The sequence below is a fragment of the Arachis hypogaea genome, chromosome 17 (assembly GCF_003086295.3).
Source record: "Arachis hypogaea cultivar Tifrunner chromosome 17, arahy.Tifrunner.gnm2.J5K5, whole genome shotgun sequence".
Taxonomy (NCBI): domain Eukaryota; kingdom Viridiplantae; phylum Streptophyta; class Magnoliopsida; order Fabales; family Fabaceae; genus Arachis; species Arachis hypogaea.
In genome coordinates, this window is record NC_092052.1 from 22,440,252 (window position 1) to 22,463,223 (window position 22,972).

The following is a 22,972-nucleotide window of genomic DNA, read 5'->3' on the forward strand; positions in this document are numbered from 1 at the left end:
GCTCAGCTTTTGAGGAGGAAAGTACTTGGCTAAGAAAGCCGTGACCAGCTTATCCCAAGAGTTCAGGCTATCTTTGGGTTGAGAATCCAACCATAATCTAGCTCTGTCTCTTACAGCAAAAGGGAAAAGCATGAGCCTGTAGACTTCAGGATCTACTCCATTAGTCTTGACAGTATCACATATCTGCAAGAATTCAGTTAAGAACTGAAAAGGATCTTCAGATGGAAGTCCATGAAACTTGCAGTTCTGCTGCATCAGAGAAACTAGTTGAGGTTTCAGCTCAAAGTTGTTTGCTCCAATGGCAGGAATGGAGATGCTTCTTCCATGTAAATTGGAATTAGGTGCAGTAAAGTCACCAAGCATCTTCCTTACATTATTATTATTTTCGGTTGCCATCTCCTTTTCCTGTTCGAAAATTTCTGAAAGGTTATCTCTGGATTGTTGTATTTTAGCTTCTCTTAATTTTCTCTTCAGAGTCCTTTCAGGTTCTGGATCTGCTTCCACAAGAATGTTCTTATCCTTGCTCCTGCTCATATGACAAAGAAGAAGGCACAGAAAAATAATAATAATAATGGAGATCCTTTATACCACAGTATAGGGATCCCTGTGTGAGTGGAAGAAGAGGGGGAGACAAAGAATGTAATATAATGGAAGAAACACAACTGTGAGGATGGAAGAGAGGTGAGATGAGATGTTAGGATATGAATGAATAAATAGAATGAGATGGGGGAGGGATAATTTTCGAAAATTATTTTGAAAAAGAGTTAGTGATTTTCGAAAAATGGTTTTTGAAAATTGTTAGTATTTTTTTCGAAAATTTTTGAAATCAAAAATAAAAATAAAAATGATTAGTTAATTAAAAAGAAATTTTTGAAAAAGGGGGAGATATTTTCGAAAATTAGAAAGAGAGAATTAGTTAGGTGGTTTTGAAAAAGTTAAGAAACAAACAAAAAGTTAGTTAGTTAGTTGAAACAAATTTTGAAAACCAATTTTGAAAAGATAAGAAGTTAGGAAGTTAGAAAAGATATTTTGAAAAGATATTTTTGAAAAAGATAAGATAAGAAGATATTTTTGAAAAGATATGATAGGAATTAGTTTTTGAAAAAGATTTGATTTTTAAAATCACAATTAATGACTTGATTCATAAGAAATCACAAGATATGATTCTAGAACTTAAAGTTTGAATCTTTCTTAACAAGCAAGTAACAAACTTGAAATTTTTGAATCAAAACATTAATTAGTGATGTTATTTTCGAAAATTTGATGTAAAAATAAGAAAAATATTTTTGAAAAATATTTTTGGAATTTTCGAAAATAACTAAGTCTTTTGAAAAAGATTTGATTTTTGAAAAAGATTTTGAAAAAGATAAGATTTTCAAATTGAAAATTTGATTTGACTCATGAGAAACAATTTGATTTTAAAATTTTTTTGAAAAAGTCAATCCAAATTTTCGAATTTGATGAGAGAAAAAGGGAAAGATATATATATTTTTTTTATTTTTGAATTTTTATGATGCAAGAGAAAAACACTAAAAAGATGCAATGCATGAAATTTTTAGATCAAAACAATGAATGCATGCATGAATGATATGAATGTCAAGATGAACACCAAGAACACTATGAATGTCAAGATGAACACCAAGAACATATTTTTGAAAAAAAAAATTTTTTTTAATGCAAAGAAAACATGCAAGACACCAAACTTAGAATTCTTTAATGCTTAGACACTAAGAATTCAAGAATGCATATGAAAAACATGAAAAGACACAAAACAAAAAATCATCAAGATCAAACAAGAAGAATTACCAAGAACAACTTGAAGATCATGAAGAACACTATGAATGTATGAAATTTTCGAAAAATGCAAGATGCACATGCAATTGACACCAAACTTATAACATGACTCAAGACTCAAACAAGAAACATGAAAATATTTTTTTTTTTATTTTTTTGATTTTCTAAATTTTTTTGGATTTTCTTTTTAAATATTTTTTTTTCGAAAATTATTGTGAAAAATAAAAATAAGGATTCCAAAATTTTTAATATGAATTCCAGGAATCTTGCCATGTTAGTCTTAAAGCTCCAATCAAAGGGTCTGGCATGGCTTAACAGCCAGCCAAGCTTTAGCATATAATTACATGGGCTGGAGTGATTAGTTGAATATCAATCCCAAAGTAGTTTGGGTATGGCTTTACAGCCAGATATGATTCAACATATTTCATGAAACACTAGAATTCATTCTTAAAAATTCTGAAGAAAAATATAATTTTTTTGAAAACATTTTTATTTTAAAATTTTTCGAAAACAAGGGAGAAATTTTTGAAATATTTTTGAAAAATTTTTGAAAAGAAAACGAAAAGAAAGTTACCTAATCTGAGCAACAAGATGAACCGTCAGTTGTCCATACTCGAACAATCCCCGGCAACGGCGCCAAAAACTTGGTGCATGAAATTGTGATCTCCAGGCTCGAACAAATCCTGGTAATGGCTCCAGAGCTTGGTGCTCTGATCTTAATTCATAATTGTCACAACTTCGATACAACTAACCAGCAAGTGCACTGGGTCGTCCAAGTAATACCTTACGTGAGTAAGGGTCGAATCCCACGGAGATTGTTGGTATGAAGCAAGCTATGGTCACTTTGTAAATCTCAGTCAGGCAGATATAAAGTGATAATGGTGTTTTCGAATATTAATTAATAAAATAGGGATAGAGATACTTATGTAATTCATTGGTAGGAATTTCAGATAAGCGAATGGAGATGCTTTCGTTCCTCTGAACCTCTGCTTTCCTGCTATCTTCATCCAATCAGTCATACTCCTTTCCATGGCTGGCTTTATGCAAGGGCATCACCGTTGTCAGTGGCTACATCCCCTCCTCTCAGTGAATAATATGCTCACGCACCCTGTCACGGCACGGCTATTCATCTGTCGGTTCCCGATCATGCTGGAATAGGATTCACCCTCCTTTTGCGTCTGTCACTAACGCCCAACATTCGCGAGTTTGAAGCTCGTCACAGTCATTCAATCATTGAATCCTACTCGGAATACCACAGACAAGGTTTAGACTTTCCGGATTCTCTTGAATGCCGCCATCATTCTAGCTTACGCTACGAAGATTCCGGTTAAGAGATCTAAGAGATATTCATTCTAGCTTATTTCATGTAGAACAGAAGTGTTTGTCAGGCACGCATTCATAAGGGAGAAAGATGATGAGCGTCACACATAATCATCACCTTCATCACGTTCTTTGGTGCGAATGGATATCTTAGAAGAGAAATAAGAAGAATTGAATAGAAAACAGTAGTACTTGCATTAATCTTTGAGGAACAGCAGAGCTCCACACCTTAATCTATGGAGTGTAGAAACTCTACCGTTGAAAATACATAAGTGAAAGGTCCAGGCATGGCCGAGATGGCCAGCCCCCTAAAACGTGATCAAAGGATCATAAGGGAATCCAAAGATGCCTAATACAATAGTAAGAGGTCCTATTTATAATAAACTAGCTACTAGGGTTTACATGAGTAAGTATTTGATGTATAAATCCACTTCCGGGGCCCACTTGGTGTGTGTTTGGGCTGAGCTTAAGTGTTGCACGTGCAGAGGCCATTTGTGGAGTTGAACGCCAGTATTTGTGCCAGTTTGGGCGTTCAACTCTGGTTTTGGATCCTTTTCTGGCGCTGGACGCCAGATTTGGGCAGAAAACTGGCGTTGAATGCCAGTTTACGTCATCTATTCTTGGCCAAAGTATGGACTATTATATATTGCTGGAAAGCCCTGGATGTCTACTTTCCAACGCAATTGGAAGCGCGCCATTTCGAGTTCTGTAGCTCCAGAAAATCCACTTTGAGTGCAGGGAGGTCAGAATCCAACATCATCAGCAGTCCTTCTTCAACCTCTGAATCTGATTTTTGCTCAAGTCCATCAATTTCAGCCAGAAAATACCTGAAATCACAGAAAAACACACAAACTCATAGTAAAGTCCAAAAATGTGAATTTAACATAAAATCTATTAAAAACATCCCTAAAAGTAACTAGATTCTACTAAAAATATACTAAAAATAATGCCAAAAAGCGTATAAATTATCCGCTCATCAAGCTCATCGAAACGAGAATTTTGACACTAATTTCGAAGAAAACGGTCCAAAATTAGACCGAACGGGTCAAACCAATTGAACCGGACCCGAATCGGGCTGTCGCTCCAACCGGACCAACACATTAAAAGAGCTCGAAAGCCCCTTTCTTCTTCATTTCACCTGCAGTAGCGTGAAATGCTTCCAGGGAAGAGAGAAAGCTCCCGAAACCCTTATGTTAACTTCCAACTCCCGTAACTTCTCCGTCCGAGCTCCAATTGCCGCACCGTTTGCTGTTACGTGTTCACCGCATTGAGCTCTACGTTTCTACCGGAACAATTTCATAGGTAACTCGTTATTTCACACTCAACCTTCATTTCCCCCAATTTTTGAATTTTGAGAAGGGAGGTTGAATTTCTTTGATTTCTGATGTTTTAGGATCCAATTAGCTTGAGAAAAATGTTCAGTCTTGCTTATGTGAAGCTTGGGTAAGGTGAGGATATGATAATTCTATTTTATTTTCATTGAATTTGAGCTTTGAGTATTAAATTGAACATATATGTGTTATGAATGTGTATTAGGCTATGAATAAATAATTGGAGCTTGAAATTGTGAAAACTGGAACTTGGAGGAAGCAGATTAGTTGAGGTTTTGAGGGCTGTGTTCTTTTAGAAAAATTGTCTTGGAATAATATTTGGGAATCAGCTAAGGTATGGTTTAGGTTTCTTGAATTTAATATATAATATTCTGTGAAAACTTAGGCTAGATGACCATAGGATAAGTTGAATTGCATGTGTATATTTAATACTTAGTATCCTGTTGTTAAATATGGTTGGTTTGGTGCTTGTTGATTAACTGGTGATTTGGTAAATTATTGATTTGAGGTATAACTATTCTGGAGGTTGGTGTGATAATGAGGTATTTTGTGTTAAAAGCCTAGGATTTGTGAACTATGATTCTTAGTAGAATTTTGGTTGTTGGATTTGAATATTGTATGAGTTTAATTGTTGATCTGAGGTAGAATTATTGTGGTGATTGTTATGATGATGAGGAAGGGTATGTTGAATTGAAAAGAATGCAGGTTTGGACCCGAAAAGGGTGGCAAAGTCCGAGTTTTAGAGGAGATGCTGCTAAAATTTTATAAAAATTAGAGATTTTGTTTATATGATTATTTAAAAAGATTTAGATTCAAAGGTTATAAGGTTATAAGGTTTGATTTTGAGTTATTAAGAAAATGAGCATGTTTTAAGTTCGATTCATTTAGAAAAGAAGGAATTATGTTTTGAATTGGAACTATTGATGGACGGAATGGGAGGTGTGATAATGAAGGATAAGGATTGAATATGATTGATGTATGATGATGAATGAGATGCGATTGAGAATGATGTGGATGTTGATGAATTATAATTGAATTATTTATATGGATTATGAATTTGAATAATCTGAGATACGAGATTCCCTGGATAAAGTGCTGTGGCTTGCCACCACGTGTACCAGGTTAGAAAACTCGACACTCTGTTGACCCTACAACGTAAGTGTGACCGGGAACTATATAAATTCCCGGGAATGTTACCCCCATTGAGCAATATTGATTATTTGAGATAAAGCTATGTATAGACTCTTGGGGATGCACGTCGAGGGACAGTCTAAGTACAATTCAGACTTGTCGGGTTGGCTGGATAACCGACAGATGAGCCTCATCAGCCATAGGACAGGCATGCATCATATGCATAATACTTGAATTACTTGCTTGTGCTTTAATTGGGTGTGCCTATATGTACTTGCCATGTTAAATGTATATTTGTTACCTGTAGTAATTGTAACCTTCTTGTGCTTGCCTTTATCTGTTTATTTGTCTGTGAAAATGCATGGTGGAGTTGGAGGTATGGAGAAATGGCAGTGTGGGACTTAGATTTTAAGGTTAAGTTAAGTTAGGTTTAAATATTCTTAGAAAACCGCCTCTTATGGCTTCTGTTTAATACTTTAAGCTCTATAATTTGAGTGTCGGCGTTCTAGGATTGCCTCTGGCATTTCCAGGACCTTATATATTATGTGTGTGGCACCTTTACCATACTGAGAACCTCTGGTTCTCATTCCATACTATGTTGTTATTTTTCAGATGCAGGTCCAGAGGCATCTCGTTAGGCGTCTGGACTCTTGAAGCGGAGTGGTTACTGGGTTATTTTGTTATGCTATGATGTATATATATATATATGTACTTAGCTTTCTCTCCTAACTTATTCTTTTTGATCCTCTTAGAGGTTTATGGAGAGGCAGGATTGTGTATATGTACTTTTGGATTTTGGATATGTATGTATATATGTGTAAATATTCTCCGACCAGACTTGACTTCGCAGGCTGAGTTAGGAGCTTGTTATTTTGTATCCTTGGCACTCTATTCCTACTTCTGTTATCTTATGTTTGGTAATTATGATTTTTTTTTCTTAGCACGCAAGTTAACTCGTTCCTTGAGCGTTGCGCTTTTATTTCGCGATTTTTATTTCCCCTATTCTTCAAGGCTCCTAGCATATTATAATTCTTCTGCTATTATATGTACTCATTTTATTTTAGAGGTCGTAATACCACACCACCTTCGTTTTACAACGTAAGCGTAAAGCTTAGTGTGGTAGGGTGTTACATTATGGTATCAGAGTAGTTCGTTCCTATAAAGCCTGAAAGACGGACTGATTGTGCTTCTGTACATTCTCTGTATATGTGTCTTTGTGCTATTAGGATATCTAACTATATATATGGCATAAACATTTGTGAGCATGCATTTGGAACTTAAAGCATTAGACCTGCGATATTGAGACTGATCAACTTAATATCACTTGTTTGGTGTGTATAGGGACCAGATGTCGACTCGCGAACGTGGTCGCGAGCGAGGCAGAGGTAGGACAGGCACCTTTACTCCTGCCCTCATAGGGACTGATCCAGTAGACTTTATGGCTGCCCCTGGAAATATGGCTGCAGCTATGCAGGCGACAGCCGAGGTATTGGGTAATCAGATAAACCAGGGTAATCATGGGAACAATAATGATGAGGACGGTCCTATGACGCTTGCTACATTTCTGAAAGTTCACCCTCCGACCTTCAGGGGAACCTCAAATCCCACTGATGAAGATAATTGGATTCAGGTTATGGAAAGGGTGTTACAGGCACAACAGGTTCCTGAAGAGCAATGGGTTGAGTTTGGAACTTATCAGTTGCAAGGTGAAGCTCAGTATTGGTGACAGGGAACATGACGTATCCTGCAGTTAGATGGCGCTGTGATAACCAGGAGGTTGGTCATCTAAGAATCATGTTTTGCTTGATTGTTCTGAGAAATCAGTACAGTTTATGCCGGAAGGGTCAGAAGCACCGGTTGTGGTGAATAGTTACTATTTGAATTCTATGATAGTAAACTATTCTGGAACTGAATGTCAGGGTATTATGTTATTAACTGCGGGAGTATCAGGTGATGATCAGAGTTTAGAGCAGATTCCAGTTGTATGTGAATTTCCAAATGTATTTCCGGATGATATTAATGAATTTCCACGTAACCGGGAAGTTGAATTCGCAATTGAGTTGGTGCCTGGAGCCGGTCCGATTTCGATTACTCCTTACAGGATGTCACCTTTAGAAATGACTGAACTGAAAGCTCAGCTGGAAGATCTGTTGGGTAAGCATTTTATCCGACCAAGTGTTTCTCCGTGGGGAGCGCCAGTGTTACTGGTAAAGAAAAAGGACAGGAGTATGAGTTTGTGTGTCGATTATCGGCAATTGAATAAGATCACCGTGAAGAACAAATATCCGTTGCTTAGAATCGATGATCTAATGGATCAGTTATAGGGTGCCGGTGTGTTTTCTAAGATTGACCCGCGATCCGGGTATCATTAGATAAAGGTTAAAGACGAGGATATTCTGAAAACTGCTTTCAGGACGCGTTATGGTCATTATGAGTATACAGTGATGTCTTTTAGGTTAACTAATGCCCCAGCAGTATTTATGGATTATATGAACATGATTTTCCGACCGTATCTGGACAAATTTGTTATTGTCTTCATTGATGACATTCTTGTTTACTCTAAGACTGAAGAAGAGCATGCTGATCACTTGCAAACTGTGTTGCAAATTTTGAGAGACAGTAAGTTATATGCTAAGTTATCTAAATGTGAGTTTTGGAAGAGTGAGGTGAAATTTCTCGGCGACGTGGTGAGTAAGTAGGGAATAGCTGTGGATCCTGCTAAGGTAGAAGCAGTGATGAATTGGGAGCGACCAACTTCAGTGACAGAGATCAGGAGTTTTCTAGGTTTGGCGGGGTATTATCGCAGATTCATTAAGGAATTTTCACAGCTCGCCTTACCTTTAACTAAATTGACTAGGAAGGATACGCCTTTTCTCTGGACTCCGGAATGTGAAGAGTTTCCAAGCATTGAAGCACAGGTTGACTACTGCACCTGTATTGGTATTACCTGAACCAAGTGAACTGTTTGAAGTGTATTGTGATGCATCTCTGAAAGGGTTGGGGTGCATTCTGATGCAGCACCAGAATGTTGTAGCATACGCCTCACGGCAATTAAGACCGCATGAAATGAACTATCCGACACATGATTTGGAACTTGCTGCTGTTGTGTTTGCTTTAAAGATTTGGAGGCACTACCTCTATAGCGTTAAGTTTCATATTTTCTCAGACCATAAGAGTTTGAAGTATCTTTTTGAGCAGAGAGAGTTGAATATGCGTCAGAGGAGATGGATAGAGCTTCTGAAAGATTATCATTTCGAATTGAATTATCATCCAGGAAAAGCGAACGTTGTGGCAGACGCCTTGAGTCATAAATCTTTATATGCAGCTTGGATGATGCTACGGGAAGAAGAATTACTAAGGGCATTTCAAGGTTTGAATTTGGGAATTAGAGAAGAATCTGGAATTTTTTGTTTGAGTCAGTTGCAGATTTCAAGTGAATTTAAATCAGAACTTCTGAAGGCTCATTGAGACAGTGAAGCATTACATAAGGTATTACCAGTAGTTGAACAGGGAAAACAGTGGAGAGTGTCGAAAGGACAGGATGGTTTGTGGAGGTTCAAGAACTAGATTATTGTACCAGATATCGGAGACCTGGGACAGAGTATTCTGAAGGAAGATCATAAGAGTAGATTCTCAATTCACCTGGGGAGTACTAAAATGTATCAAGATCTGAAAGCGATGTTCTGGTGGCCAGGTATGAAGAATGATATGGCATTACATGTATCTAAATGTTTAACGTGTCAAAAAGTTAAGATTGAGCATCAGAGACCATCAGGGACCCTTCAGTCTTTGGAGATTCCACAATGAAAATGGGAGAGTATTGCAATGGATTTTGTGATAGGTTTGCCTAGAACCCGATCTAGTTGTGACGCTATTTGGGTAGTTGTGGATCGACTGACAAAATCAGCTCACTTTTTTCCTATTCGAATAAGTTGTACAATGGAAGAATTAGCTCGAATGTAAATTAAAGAGATTGTCAGGTTGCATGGCATGCCTTCTACCATTATATCTGACAGGGATCCACGCTTTACATCAAGATTTTGGGGAGCTTTTCAGTGTGCATTTGGAACTCAGTTAAGCTTGAGTACTGCGTATCACCCTCAGACAGATGGTCAGTCAGAAAGAACTATTCAAACCTTGGAGGATATGCTAAGGGCTTATGTTTTGGACCAGCCGGCAAGCTGGGATCGGTATATGCCATTAGTAGAGTTTGCTTATAATAATAGCTATCATGCGAGCATCGGAATGGATCCATATGAGGCTCTGTATGGCAGAAAATGTCAATCTTTGTTGTGTTGGTATGAAACTAGAGAAAGGAGTTTATTAGGACCTGAGATGATAGCTGAAACTACTGAACAGATAAAGAAGATTCGTAGTCGAATGCTTATAGCCCAGAGCCGCCAAAAAAGTTATGCTGATCAGAGGCAAACGCCTTTGGAATTTTAGGAAGGGGAGCATGTTTTTCTGAAAGTTACACCAACCACTGGAGTGGGAAGAGCTATTAAGACTAAGAAACTAAATCCCCGTTATATTGGACCGTTTGAGATCCTGAAGAGAATTGGGGCAGTGGCTTATAGAATTGTCTTACCGCCGTATCTTTCGAATTTGCACGATGTGTTTCATGTATCGCAGCTTCAGAAGTATACTCCTGACGCAAGTCATGTTCTAGAACCGGAACCAATTCAAGTAAGAGAAGATCTAACACTCCCAGTAATTTCGGTGAGAATTGATGACATCAGTATTAAACGATTACGCGGGAAGGAAGTATCATTGGTAAAAGTAGCTTGGAGTCGAGCTTGTATCGAGGAACATACCTGGGAGCTCAAATTAGATATGTGAAAGGACTATCCACATCTCTTTTCAGGTAACTAGATTTGAATTTTGAGGGCAATATTCTTTATTAGGTGGGTAGGATGTAAACACCGGTTAAATTAGTAGATAATTAGTCGATAAATTAGTTTTTAATAAGGAAGATTAGAAACACAAATATTATATTCAATTAGGATAGAACTCATCGAAACGAGAATTTTGACACTAATTTCGAAGAAAATGGTCCAAAATTAGACCGAATGGGCTGAACCGGTTGAACCGGACCCGAACCGGGCTGTCGGTCCAATGGACTAACACATTAAAAGAGCCCAAAAGCCCCTTTCTTCTTCATTTCACCTGCAGTAGCGTGAAATGCTTCCAGGGAAGAGAGAAAGCTCCCAAAACCCTTACGTTAACTTCCAACTCCCGTAACTTCTCCGTTTGAGCTCCAATCGCTGCACCGTTTGCGGCCACACGTTCACCGCGTCGAGCTCTACGTTTCTACTGGAACAATTTTATAGATAACTCCTTATTTCACACTCAGCCTTCATTTCCCCCAATTTTTTAATTTTGAGAAGGGAGGTTGAATTTCTTTGATTTCTGATATTTTAGGATCCAATTAGCTTGAGGAAAACATTCACTCTTGCTTATGTGAAGCCTGGGTAAGGTGAGGATATGATAATTCTATTTTATTTTCATTAAATTTGAGCTTTGAGTATTAAATTGAATATATATGTGTTATGAATGTGTATTAGGTTGTGAATAAATAATTGGAGCTTGAAATTGTGAATACTGGAACTTGGAGGAAGCGGATTAGTTGAGGTTTTGAGGGCCGTGTTCTTTTAGAAAAATTGTCTTGGAATAATACTTGGGAATCGGCTAAGGTATGGTTTAGGTTTCTTGCATTTAATATATAATATTCTGTGAAAACTTAGGCTAGATGACTATAGGATAAGTTGGATTGCATGTGTATATTTAATACTTAGTATCCTGTTGATGAACATGGTTGGTTCGGTGCTTGTTGATTAACTGGTGATTTGGTGAATTATTGATTTGAGGTATAACTATTGTGGAGGTTGTTGTGATAATGAGGTATTTTGTGTTAAAAGCCTAGGATTTGTGAACTATGATTCTTAGTTGAATTTTGGTTTTTGGATTTGAATATTGTATGAGTTTAACTGTTGATCTGAGGTAGATTCATTATGATGATTGTTATGATGATGAGGAAGGGTGTGTTGAATTGAAAAGAATGCAGGTTTGGACTCGAAAAGGGTGGCAAAGTCTGAGTTTAGAGGAGATGCTGTCAAAATTTTATAAAAATTAGAGATTTTGTTTATATGATTATTTAAAAAGATTTAGATTCAAAAGTTATAATGTTTGATTTTGAGTTATTAAGAAAATGAGCATGTTTTAAGTTTGATTCATTTAGAAAAGAAGGAATTATGTTTTGAATTGGAACTATTGATGGACGGAATCGGAGGTGTGATAATGAAGGATAAGGATTGAATATGATTGATTTATGATGATGAATGAGATGCGATTGAGAATGATGTGGATGTTGATGAATTATAATTGAATTATTTATATGGCTTATGAATTTGAATAATCTGAGATACGAGATTCCCTGGATAAAGTGTTGTGGCTTGCCACCATGTGTACCAGGTTGGAAAACTCGACACTCTGTTGACCCTACGACATAAGTGTGACCGGGCACTATATAAATTCCTAGGAATGTTACCCCCGTTGAGCAATATTGATTATTTGAGATAAAGCTATGCATAGACTCTTGGGGATGCACGTCGGGGGACAGTCTAAGTACAATTCAGACTTGTCGGGTTGGCTGGATAACCGACAGATGAGCCTCATCAACCATAGGACAGGCATGCATCATATGCATAATACTTGAATTACTTGCTTGTGCTTTAATTGGGTGTGCCTATATGTACTTGCCATGTTAAATGTGTATTTCTTACCTGCAGTAATTGTAACCTTCTTGTGCTTGCCTTTATCTGTTTATTTGTCTGTGGAAATGCATGGTGGAGTTGGAGGTATGGAGGAATGGTAATGTGGGACTTAGATTTTAAGGTTAAGTTAAGTTAGGTTTAAATATTCTTAGAAAACCGCCTCTTATGGCTTCTGTTTAATACTTTAAGCTCTATAATTTGAGTGTCGGCGTTCTAGGATTGCCTCTGGCATTCCCAGGAACTTATATATTATGTGTGTGGCACATTTACCATACCGAGAACCTCTGGTTCTCATTTCATACTATGTTGTTATTTTTCAGATGCAGGTCGAGAGGCATCTCGTTAGACGTCTGAACTCTTGAAGCGGAATGGTTACTGGGTTATTTTGTTATGCTATGATGTATATATATATATGTACGTAGCTTTCTCTCCATATAACTTATTCTTTTTTATCCTCTTAGAGGTTTATGGAGAGGCAGGATTGTGTATATGTAATTTTGGATTTTGGATATGTATGTATATATGTGTAAATATTCTCCGACCAGACTTGACTTCATAGGCTAAGTTAGGAGCTTGTTATTTTGTATCCTTGGCACTCTATTCCTACTTCTGTTATCTTATGTTTAGTAGTTATGGTTTTTTCTTTACACGCAAGTTAACTCGTTCCTTGAGCGTTGCGCTTTTATTTCGCGATTTTTATTTCCCGCTATTCTTTAAGGCTCCTACCATATTATAATTCTTCTGCTATTATATGTACTCATTTTATTTTAGATGTCGTAATACCACACCACCTTCATTTTATGACTTAAGCGTAAAGCTTAGTGTGGTAGGGTGTTACAGTAGAGACAGATGTGTCGAGCACAAGGGTCAGAGCAGTTCTATCATAGGAAAGCCACCCGATTGCATTTTTTAGCAAGAAACTATGAGCAAGGTTGGCACAAGCTTCGGCATATGTGTAGAAGTAGTATGCAGTGATGCAAGCAAGGGTGAAGTGGTGTCATTACTTGTTGGGAAGGCAATTTGTGATCAGTTCAGATCAGCAAGGGCTCAAGGAACTACAAACGCAAGTGATCTTAACCTCAGAACAACAACATTACCTCTCTAAGCTTGTTGGGCATGAATTCAAGATTGAATTTTGCTTGGAAAAATTCAATCAAGTTGCCGATGAGCTGTCACGGCAAGAAAAGAGATCACAATAACTCAATTCCAAGCCTTCACCACAGTTAAATTTGCTTTCATTCCTACCCTATTGGAAGCTATTCAAGAAGCAGTAGAAATGCAACAATTCAGAGACAAAGCCCAAATTGGAGAGTTTACTTCTGATTATAGTTTCAAAGATGGGTTGCTATTATATATCGGGATAAAATTTGGGTGTCCAATTTTGCTGATTTGAGAGAGATTTTACTACACCAATTCCATTCAGTCATCACAGTAGGCCATGGAGGTGTTTTAGAGTTATAAAGGTTTGAGCAAGACATTTTTTGGCCAAGTATGCACAAGGATATCATCAGATTTATTGACCATTTCGATGAGTGCCAGAGCACAAAATATTTTCCAGCACGTCCTTAAGGTCTATTACAGCCACTGCTGGTTCCAAATAAGCTTGGGAGGGAATTAGTATGAATTTTATCACTGAGCTACCGAAATCTGGTGGCTTTACAGTTATTATGGTAATGGTAAATTGCTTCAGTAAGATTGCTCGAGTTGCTCTGCTGAAAAATGGGTTTACAGCCAAGGTGGTAGCACAAAAGTTCCTCAACAATGTAGTTAGGTACCATGGCTTTCCCGCTTAAATTGTGTTTGATCGTGATCCCCTCTTCCTCAGTCAATTCTAGAAGCTGTTATTTGAAAGCCGTGGTACTAAATTATTGTATAGCACATCTTATCACCTTCGAAACGGAATGGGCAAATTGAAGTCATTAATCGAGCCTTAGACAGTGGATATGTGTCTTCACTCATACTCATGTAGAGAAGTGGTCGTCTTATCTCATGTGGGCTGAATACTATCATAATACTTCATTTTATTCTACCATTAAAATATCACCTTATGAGGTATGATATGGGTTTGTCATCCTTAATATTTCAGAGTATGTCAGTTGCTCTTCCCTAGTGCAGGATGTAGATGACATGCTTTGGGTAAAAGAAGCTCTGGATCTAGAGCTACACTACCAACTGAAAAGGGCTCAAGAACGTATGAAGAAACGATCTAACCAGCAGAGGCGTGAAAAGTCATTTACGGTTGGTGATTGGATTTTGCTAAAATTGAAACCTTACCGCAAGGCTCAGTGGTGATGCAAGGCAATTTGAAATTAAGAAAGAGGTATTATGGGCCCTTCAAGATCTTTCAACGGATAGCGAAAGTCGCTTATAAGTTGGAACTTCCGATTGAAAGTGCTATTTATTTGGTGTTCCACATTTCAATGTTGAAGAAATATAAGGGTGACTCTACAGCCACTGTTGGAGCAAACAATCTGCCTATGACTCTCCCTTTTGACCCCAATCCAACAGCAATTATTGATAGTTGAGTACTGCCATAGGAAGAAGAGCCATATAGAATACAAGTTTTGGTGGAATGGCAAGGTGCACCGTGGGAGCAATCCACTTAGATCAGTTGGTCAGAGTTAATCAAGTTATATCTAGAAGTAGACCTTGAGAACAATGTCGTTATTGACAGGAGAGTGGTTGATACGATTAATGGCCCATCTCATAGAGGCCCAAACCAAGAACCCAAGATTGAGGAAGGGATTGGGCCAAGTAATCAAAATGAGATCTAAAACAAAAGAGTGAAAAAAGCTCCAACATAAATAAGGGACTACCATGTATGAGAAGAGTGCGCAACAGAAAAATAATTGTCATAATTAGTTACGTAATAAAATGAGAGGTATGAATAAAGAGGAGTAGAGTAAGTGAGAGATAGTAATTGATTTGATAATTGAGTAGAGTTTTTTCCCTAACTTGAATGGGGAGAATTGTTGTTTATATTTTTTTTTTTTGCTGTTATATACATTTTCTTATTCTCTATCTACTCTTTAATTAATTCTTCATATATTTGATTGTGTTGTTAGTTTTAATTTGGAGTGGTGTTGTTACTGTTATATTACAATAATCCATCATAATCTATCATGTATATCTGTTTATAGAAGATATTGATAAAGTATTGTCATTAATTTTTTATACAAATTAAAATAGTTAAAGTTAGAAATGCTTTTGTTGATGAGTACATTTTATTATAGGGTTATGCCAGGTAACCAATGATTTTTTTGAACAACATGAATAACGGGCCTTAAAATGGGCTCAATTTAAGTAAAATACACTACATCTTCAAATTACTCACCTAAATCTTAATATTAGAATAACCATCCGCACACCTAGTAAATTAAACATCCAATATATCTATTGTTCACATTGTTTAATATTTTCATTGTCTATCTATACTTTTCCTTTATTATATACAATAAGCATGAAGGATTAAAAAGCAACGGATATGATAAGTACAGGTTCTTTCCTTAAGTGAAAGCCACTTTGTAAAATGTACTGAGCGAAAGCTTTTGTTAATTTTTTTTTATATTTGCAATACAATTAACATATAAATAGTTTCATAACATGCATTTTTGGAACTCAAATTGAACTTTGTATCTTTAAAAGCAGATAGTCAAGTAGGTACTATAAAAAATACTAATTGCTTCTATTCTTCATTATATATCTAACCCGTCAATAAGTCCAAACTCTACTCTTCCACTTATTCAAAAATTTCTACATTAATCTAATAATTATATGCTTTCAGGTTCAAACTAATACGTATGGTTTTCACCAACCAAATAATGCTGTAGTTGTAGTGGTGGAATTATCATAATTTGGAATGCTTATAAATAAAGGACCCTTAATGTAACTAGAGTGTATCCATATTCCATACCACAAGATAACATAGCTGAAAGCCAAAAGAGTTGGGGATTCCAAAGTGGAGAGCAAGCTAACAATATGCTTAAAGCTCAATGCCACATATGGAATCATATGTATAGTTTTGTGAACACTGTTTCCCTTAAATGTGCCGTTGACTTAGACATATTTGAAACCATACACAAACATGGAAAACCCATGTCACTCTCACAACTCATTGCTTCATTGCAAATTCACCCTTCAAAAACCACCTTCATCCATCGCTTGATAAGAATCTTGACACATTCCGACTTCTTCGCAACGACAAATGTGGCCGATAACAATAATGAGATCGAAATTGGGTATGTTCTAACTGATTCGTCTATGTTGTTACTTAAGGAACACCCCTTAAGTATAAGGACTTTCTTTGTTAACTCGCTTGATCCAATTTTGACAAATCCATGGAACAAGTTGTCAACATGGTACAAAAATGAAGATCCTACGCCGTTTGAAACAGAGCATGGGATAATGGTATGGGAGTATGGTGGCCGTGAACCTAGGCTCAATCATTTGATCAATGATGCCATGGCAAGTGATGCTAGATTCATTAGCGAAATGGTGATTGAGAAGTGCAAAGGTGTGTTTGAGGGATTGGAATCATTGGTTGATGTTGGTGGAGGCAATGGAACTCTTGCAAAGGCCATTGCCAAATCATTCCCACAGTTGGAGTGCACTGTGCTTGATCAGCCACATGTTGTTGCTGACTTGGAAGGAAGTGACAACCTTAAATATGTTGGAGGGAACATGTTTGAGGCCATTCCTCCTGCGGATGCTGTTTTGATGAAGGTAAAAAAACTATATTAAATGCATGTTGCTCTTTATTTTATGAGCTCTATATAAATAATGTAGGTTACATAATCGTATTTATATTACAAGAAAAAAAGAATCTTTTTTCCTCACCACCAATAATATACAAATAGGATAAAGTCTAGAGGACCAACTGATTTTATGGTTTTTAGCCATTAATTAGCCATCAATGATATTTTTAATGGGGTGAGATTGTATCTAATAGTGTAGAATCATTCAATTTCCTTTTGATGGTTAAGTGATGGCTATAATTTAACAAAAGTGCTAGCCCCTAGCACTTCTCATATAAAAATATTACATGACTAATAAAATTTCGACTAACACTTGGCCAACAAAAGATATTTTTATATTAAATTTTAAATTCAGAATTTTAAATTTTAATAATATAAAAATAAAATATTAGTCCAAAATATTGATTAATATTAATAAAAATTATAGATCCTAATATCATATATATAACTAAGAATTTTAAAGGTTAGTATAATATTGTCAAATGATTTTTTTAGTGGTTATTTCAAAATACTCCACAAATATAAAAAAATCAGCTACTAAATTAATTATAATATATGTATATTATTATATTATATTATATGTTCTTTTATATATATATTTTTTATTATGAGACACTAGAATAATCAAATCTAACATTGTTAAATAATCAAATATGTCATAACAAAATAAGCAATTTTTTTAAATAATAACATAATAAATTTTTTTCATTAATATCAAATATGTATTTTAATTTTATGAGTGCTGATTTAATTTCTTTTTATATGTACATATAACATTTTTAATATCACGTTTTTTTCTTTGTGTTATAAGCATCAAAACAATATTAAATACAGAAACTTGAATTTTAACCTTGTATGAAGAAAAAGAAAAATATAGACGAAAATTTATTATGCAAAGATTAAGATGAATAAAAAGAAAATTTTATTTAGTTTCCTCAAATTGATTCTAATGAATGGTACGTTGAATAATAAATCAGGGGATTTTGCATGACTGGAATGATAAAGAATGCATTAACATATTGAAGAAAAGCAATGAAGCAATTCTGAGCAAAGGCAAAGAAGGGAAATTGATCATTATAGACATGGTAGTTCAGGAAGATGAGAAGGAAGATCCTGAATTAGTGGAAACGCAACTCTTCTTTGACTTGCTCATGTTGGTTATGGCTGCCGGAAAGGAGAGAAGTGAAAAAGAATGGGCCAAGTTGTTCTTCTCTGCCGGATTCAGTGACTATAAGATAATTCCAGTTTTAGGTATGAGGTCTGTTATTGAGGTCTACCCATAATAACTCATTTTTGAAAAGGAAAAAATTGCAAATGATTTTTATTATAAACATTGATTTATGTGTGATTTTTAGACTCTCAAACCTTTGAAATGTCAAATTCAATTATTTAAAGTTTTCTCAAATTATAAAATAAAGGCCTTTTTGTTTTTTTCCCTCAAAGTTTATCCTTAATTTCCATTAATAAATGATTTGTAATAAATAAAACACTAGAGAACGGGTAATTTTCAAAAGAAGCAGTTAGAAGAATTGTTCTTTTTATACATACCGTTTGACAGTTTCAACATGTGAAATTGTACATTTAAAGAAATATAATCCAATTTGCACATAAGACAAAGTTCATGTGAATCATTTGTAACTTTTCCTTTTCAAAAATGTTAGCATGAACACTAGTTGGAAAATAATGAACGAGATGGAACCAGGATTCTGTTTACTAATGGCTACAAACAGATTTGAACTTTGTAATAATAAAGTTATTCTTGTATGATTTACTAGTATAAAATTTATATTAATGATATCTGTTTCTACACCTAGCTAGACCGTGATCTTTTTGTTTTTCACTTGAGGGTTGATTTGCCTTGAAGAGGTGACTGATGTGGAGTGTAATAAATATTAGTAGTCATATTATATTTAAAAATTCTTATCGAGATGAATATTTCGTGACCATATTCTTTTTTATTGATATCGCCTTGTTATTGAATATATTTAATATTTCTTTTATAATCCATTGATCTAATAAAATGGGTATTCTCTTTTTTTTATAATCTATTTTTCGTAAAAAAAAATTGATTTACTTAACACAGTGGTTAGAGTATTATTTTTATACAGCGATAGTCATTAGTTCAAATATAATAGTAGTAGGTATAGATTGAATCTATTAGTCACCATTAAAACTTAAAACAGGTTGAAAAAATGTATGGACAATCACCAAAAATATTTTTATAAAATTTAAAAAAATAATTACCTAAATCAATATTTAAAATTTTTAAAATCAGACATTTTAGTCCTTCATATTTTCAAGAAACATAAAACAGTCTCAATATTTATTTTGTTAGACAATATAATCCTTTTCTATTAGCCACTAATAGTGACTACTGTCATAAAACGTTAACTTACATATGTGACCATTAAATGTCTACATATGTGAGTTGAACAAATTAGTCTCCACGGGTGAAGTACAAAAACAATTCTAAAGAATTTAAAAAATCTTAAAACAGTTTTTAAAAAATTTTAAAAATTTTAAAATAGTCCATTAGAATGTTTTTAATTTTTTTCAAAAGTCAATGTCTTATAACATTTTTATTAATCAGAATAATAAAATATTATTAAAAAATATATAATAAATAAAGAATAAAAATATATCGACATATATACTAAAAGATAATTTTATTTATTAATTTAAACTGTCATAAGAAATAATATTATTTAATCATTAACTTAAGATATCACTATAAGAAAAATGCTAAGTACTGTCAGATTTAGCATCACAGAGTAGTGACGGATTTACCGGCAGTAAAGGCGTCGAATTCGAATGGTTGAATGATTACTAGTGGATTTATGTTTCTGACAGTAAATTCGCTAGTAATAACTGGAGGAAAACAAAAAGAAATTGGCGCGTCCTTTAGGGTCAGAATTACAGTCGAATTTTTCCGACGGTAAACCCTCCTAATGAGATACTGTGTTTTGGTGACCCACAATGGTTTACCGTCGAAATTATTTTATGGTAATTATGTCGTAAAATTGAAGTGTGAAACCTCTTCCCCCTCGTTCGAATTTATCTCTCTCTTTAACCCTCTCACCTCCCACTCTCTCTCTACCCCCTCTCATCTCCCCGACAGTCCTTCCTCTCTGAGAGCTACTCCTCGTTCGCTGTTACCATTGTAGCTATTGGATGTTGAAGGAGCTGCTACCGCTATTACCGCTGCCGCCAACGCCGCTGCTTCTGTTGCACACCAATGCCGTTGTTGCTGTCATCGCTTACGCTACTTCTTCTTCTCACCTCTAGTGCTCTTCTTCAGGTAATGTTTCTGATGTTAGGATTTTTTTAGAATTCTGATTTGTTGATATAATTTATTAGGTTTATTTGCTATTTTGAGACTTTTGATTATTGTTGATTATTTAGTTCTGAACTTAGGGTACTAAGCTTGTTTAGTTTCAATTTTAATTAAAACATGTTCTTATTTCTATTTCATATTTAGTTATGAAATTAGGGTACTGAACTTGTTTTGAGCTTATGATTTTCTAAAATTCTGAATTTAGGATATTGAACTTGTGTAGTTTTAATTTTAATTAGAATATTGGCGGATTTGTGTTCCTTATTTAGTTTTAAACTTAAGGTGCTGAACTTGTTTTGAACTTAGGATTTTCTAAAATTTTGAATTTAAGGTACTGAACTTGTTTAGTTTCAATCTTAATTAGAACATGTTCTGATTTCTGTTCCTTATTTAGTTATGAACTTAGGATACTGAACTTGTTTTGAACTTATGATTTTCTAAAATTCTGAACTTAGGGTACTGAACTTGTGTAGTTTTAATTTTAATTAGAATATTGGCGGATTTGTGTTCCTTATTTAGTTCTGAACTTACGGTACTGAGCTTGATTAAGCAGTTTGAATGATGTTGTGAATATGTTTAGTACATTTCTAATTGGTATGCTCTTTGCAAACATGATGACAGGTAGTGGTGTTGCGGATCAGGGTCATGGTTGTGGTAGAGGGAGAGTTTCTGTCGGTACCCTTGGGAATTCTGGATCCTCTCCCTCTACTTCGACTACATACCCCTGTGACGTCACAGGTTGCGGGTGCATCGAATCAATCATTCATCATGGTCTCTAACCCCAACTACGTCCCTGCGTCTACGACGATGACAACGCCTCCATCCGCTCAACAGCCGAATGTCTCGACGACGCTGCCTCCAGTGACGGATTATTGATTCTATATGTTGAAAGTGTCTGATTATTGATTCTAGTTTAGTGGATTTATAGATGTTGCTTATTTATTATTCCCTGTTATTCATTGATTGTTGACGTTTGGTGCTATTTAAATTTTCTGTTGATGGATAGAGCTTGTGGCGCATTCCAATTATAGATGAAACTCTGCCAAAATTTTTAAAAAATCTCTATATATTATGGTTATTTGCTTTAGAAGTTTTAATATATATTGCCATATTGGTTTGTTTGTGGATTATTGATAGGTTTGCACCAAAGCCAATTTTTCTTATTTTTTCTTCAATTATTACTGGCGAATATACCGTCGGAAAATCAAATCCAACGATAACTTTTTATCCGACAAATTTATTGTCAAATCTGCTAGTAAATCTGACGGCAAACCTGCCGCTAACGTCCGACGTTAAATCCAACGGTATTCAACATTTTTCTTGCAGTGTGCTTTATGTATGAGTTAAGTCTCAAAGTAATCCCTGAAGTTGCACTCGAGCCTCAAAGTAATCCTTGAAATTAATAATTACCCAAATTTATCCTCGAAGTTGCACTCCGAGACTCATAGTAGTCCTTGAGGCATTTTTCGTTCATCGAAAGTTTAAAATGACGTCGTTTTGAAAAAAAAATAAAAAAGAAGCGTAGCAAAACATCCCCTCCTCCCCCCCCCCCCCCGCTCTCCTAATTCCAAACCCGTTCCCTTCCCCATCCCCATCCCCAACCCGTCCCCTTTCCCTCCCCCAACCTTCCCCTTTCCCCTTCTCCATCCCCAACCCGTCCCCTTTCCCTCCCCCAACCCTTCCCCTTTCCCATCTACTTCCCCAACCTGACGCCCTACTCCTTCCCCTTCCTCTTCTACTTCCCCAACCTGAGGTCCTTCCCATTCCCCTTCTTCTTCCTAACCTGACGCCCTCCCCTTCTCCAACCATACTCTCGCATTCACAAGAGCTCTCGTCAACCCTCGCTATCGCCGCCTCTCGCCTACCTCCGTTTCAGTGCCGCACCATTCATCCCACTCTAACCTAGTCTCTCACACTTAAACACAGTAGAAGCAGAGGCACAAAGCCTCAATCTTCTCTGTCATCGTTGCGCCGCTCGCCAGCCTCCATCTCCGCTCTGTTTTTCTCTGCCTCCCTCTTCTCTCCTCTGGCACAGTTCTCTCTCTCTCAGTCATGATTTTTTTTTTTAATTTTTTTAGTTATTCAATCATTGTTCTTTAATGTCTAGGTGATTGTTGCTGCTGATCCTGTTTCAATATAACAACAATGGTTAATTTTAGTTGTTTTCTATTCTAAAATTATTATTGGTTTTTTTATTGTTGCTATTGTTTGTGCTTGTTGCTGTTTAGGTTGATTGATGCTTTCTATTTAAGTTGATTGATCTTTTCTGACTAATGCTAGTTCTTTTGGTGATATTTTGTGTTGTTGGTTTTTATTTTTGTGAACTGTTGAAGAGAAGAAAAAGAACAGAGTTGAAGAAGAAGAAGAAGAACAGAGTTGAAAAGTTGAAGAAGGGGATTGCTTTTTTTTTTAATATAGAACGACGACGTTTTTCTACGCTTCTTTTTTCTTCTTTTTTTTCTTTCTTTTTTCAAAACGACGTCGTTTTAAGGTTTTGATGAACGGAAAATGCCTCATGGACTACTGTGAGTTCTA

General features: G+C 35.7%; 1 protein-coding gene across 1 annotated transcript; it reads left to right on the forward strand.

The window, feature by feature from the left end:
• The first annotated feature begins 16,235 nt into the window (after nucleotides 1-16,235).
• Nucleotides 16,236-19,049, forward strand: LOC112762995 (probable O-methyltransferase 3). Its single transcript, XM_025808780.2, has 2 exons — nucleotides 16,236-17,071; nucleotides 18,081-19,049. The coding sequence occupies exons 1-2, from the start codon at nucleotides 16,328-16,330 to the stop codon at nucleotides 18,384-18,386; spliced, it is 1,050 nt and encodes a 349-aa protein (XP_025664565.2). The 5' UTR covers nucleotides 16,236-16,327; the 3' UTR covers nucleotides 18,387-19,049.
• The last annotated feature ends 3,923 nt before the right edge of the window (nucleotides 19,050-22,972 follow it).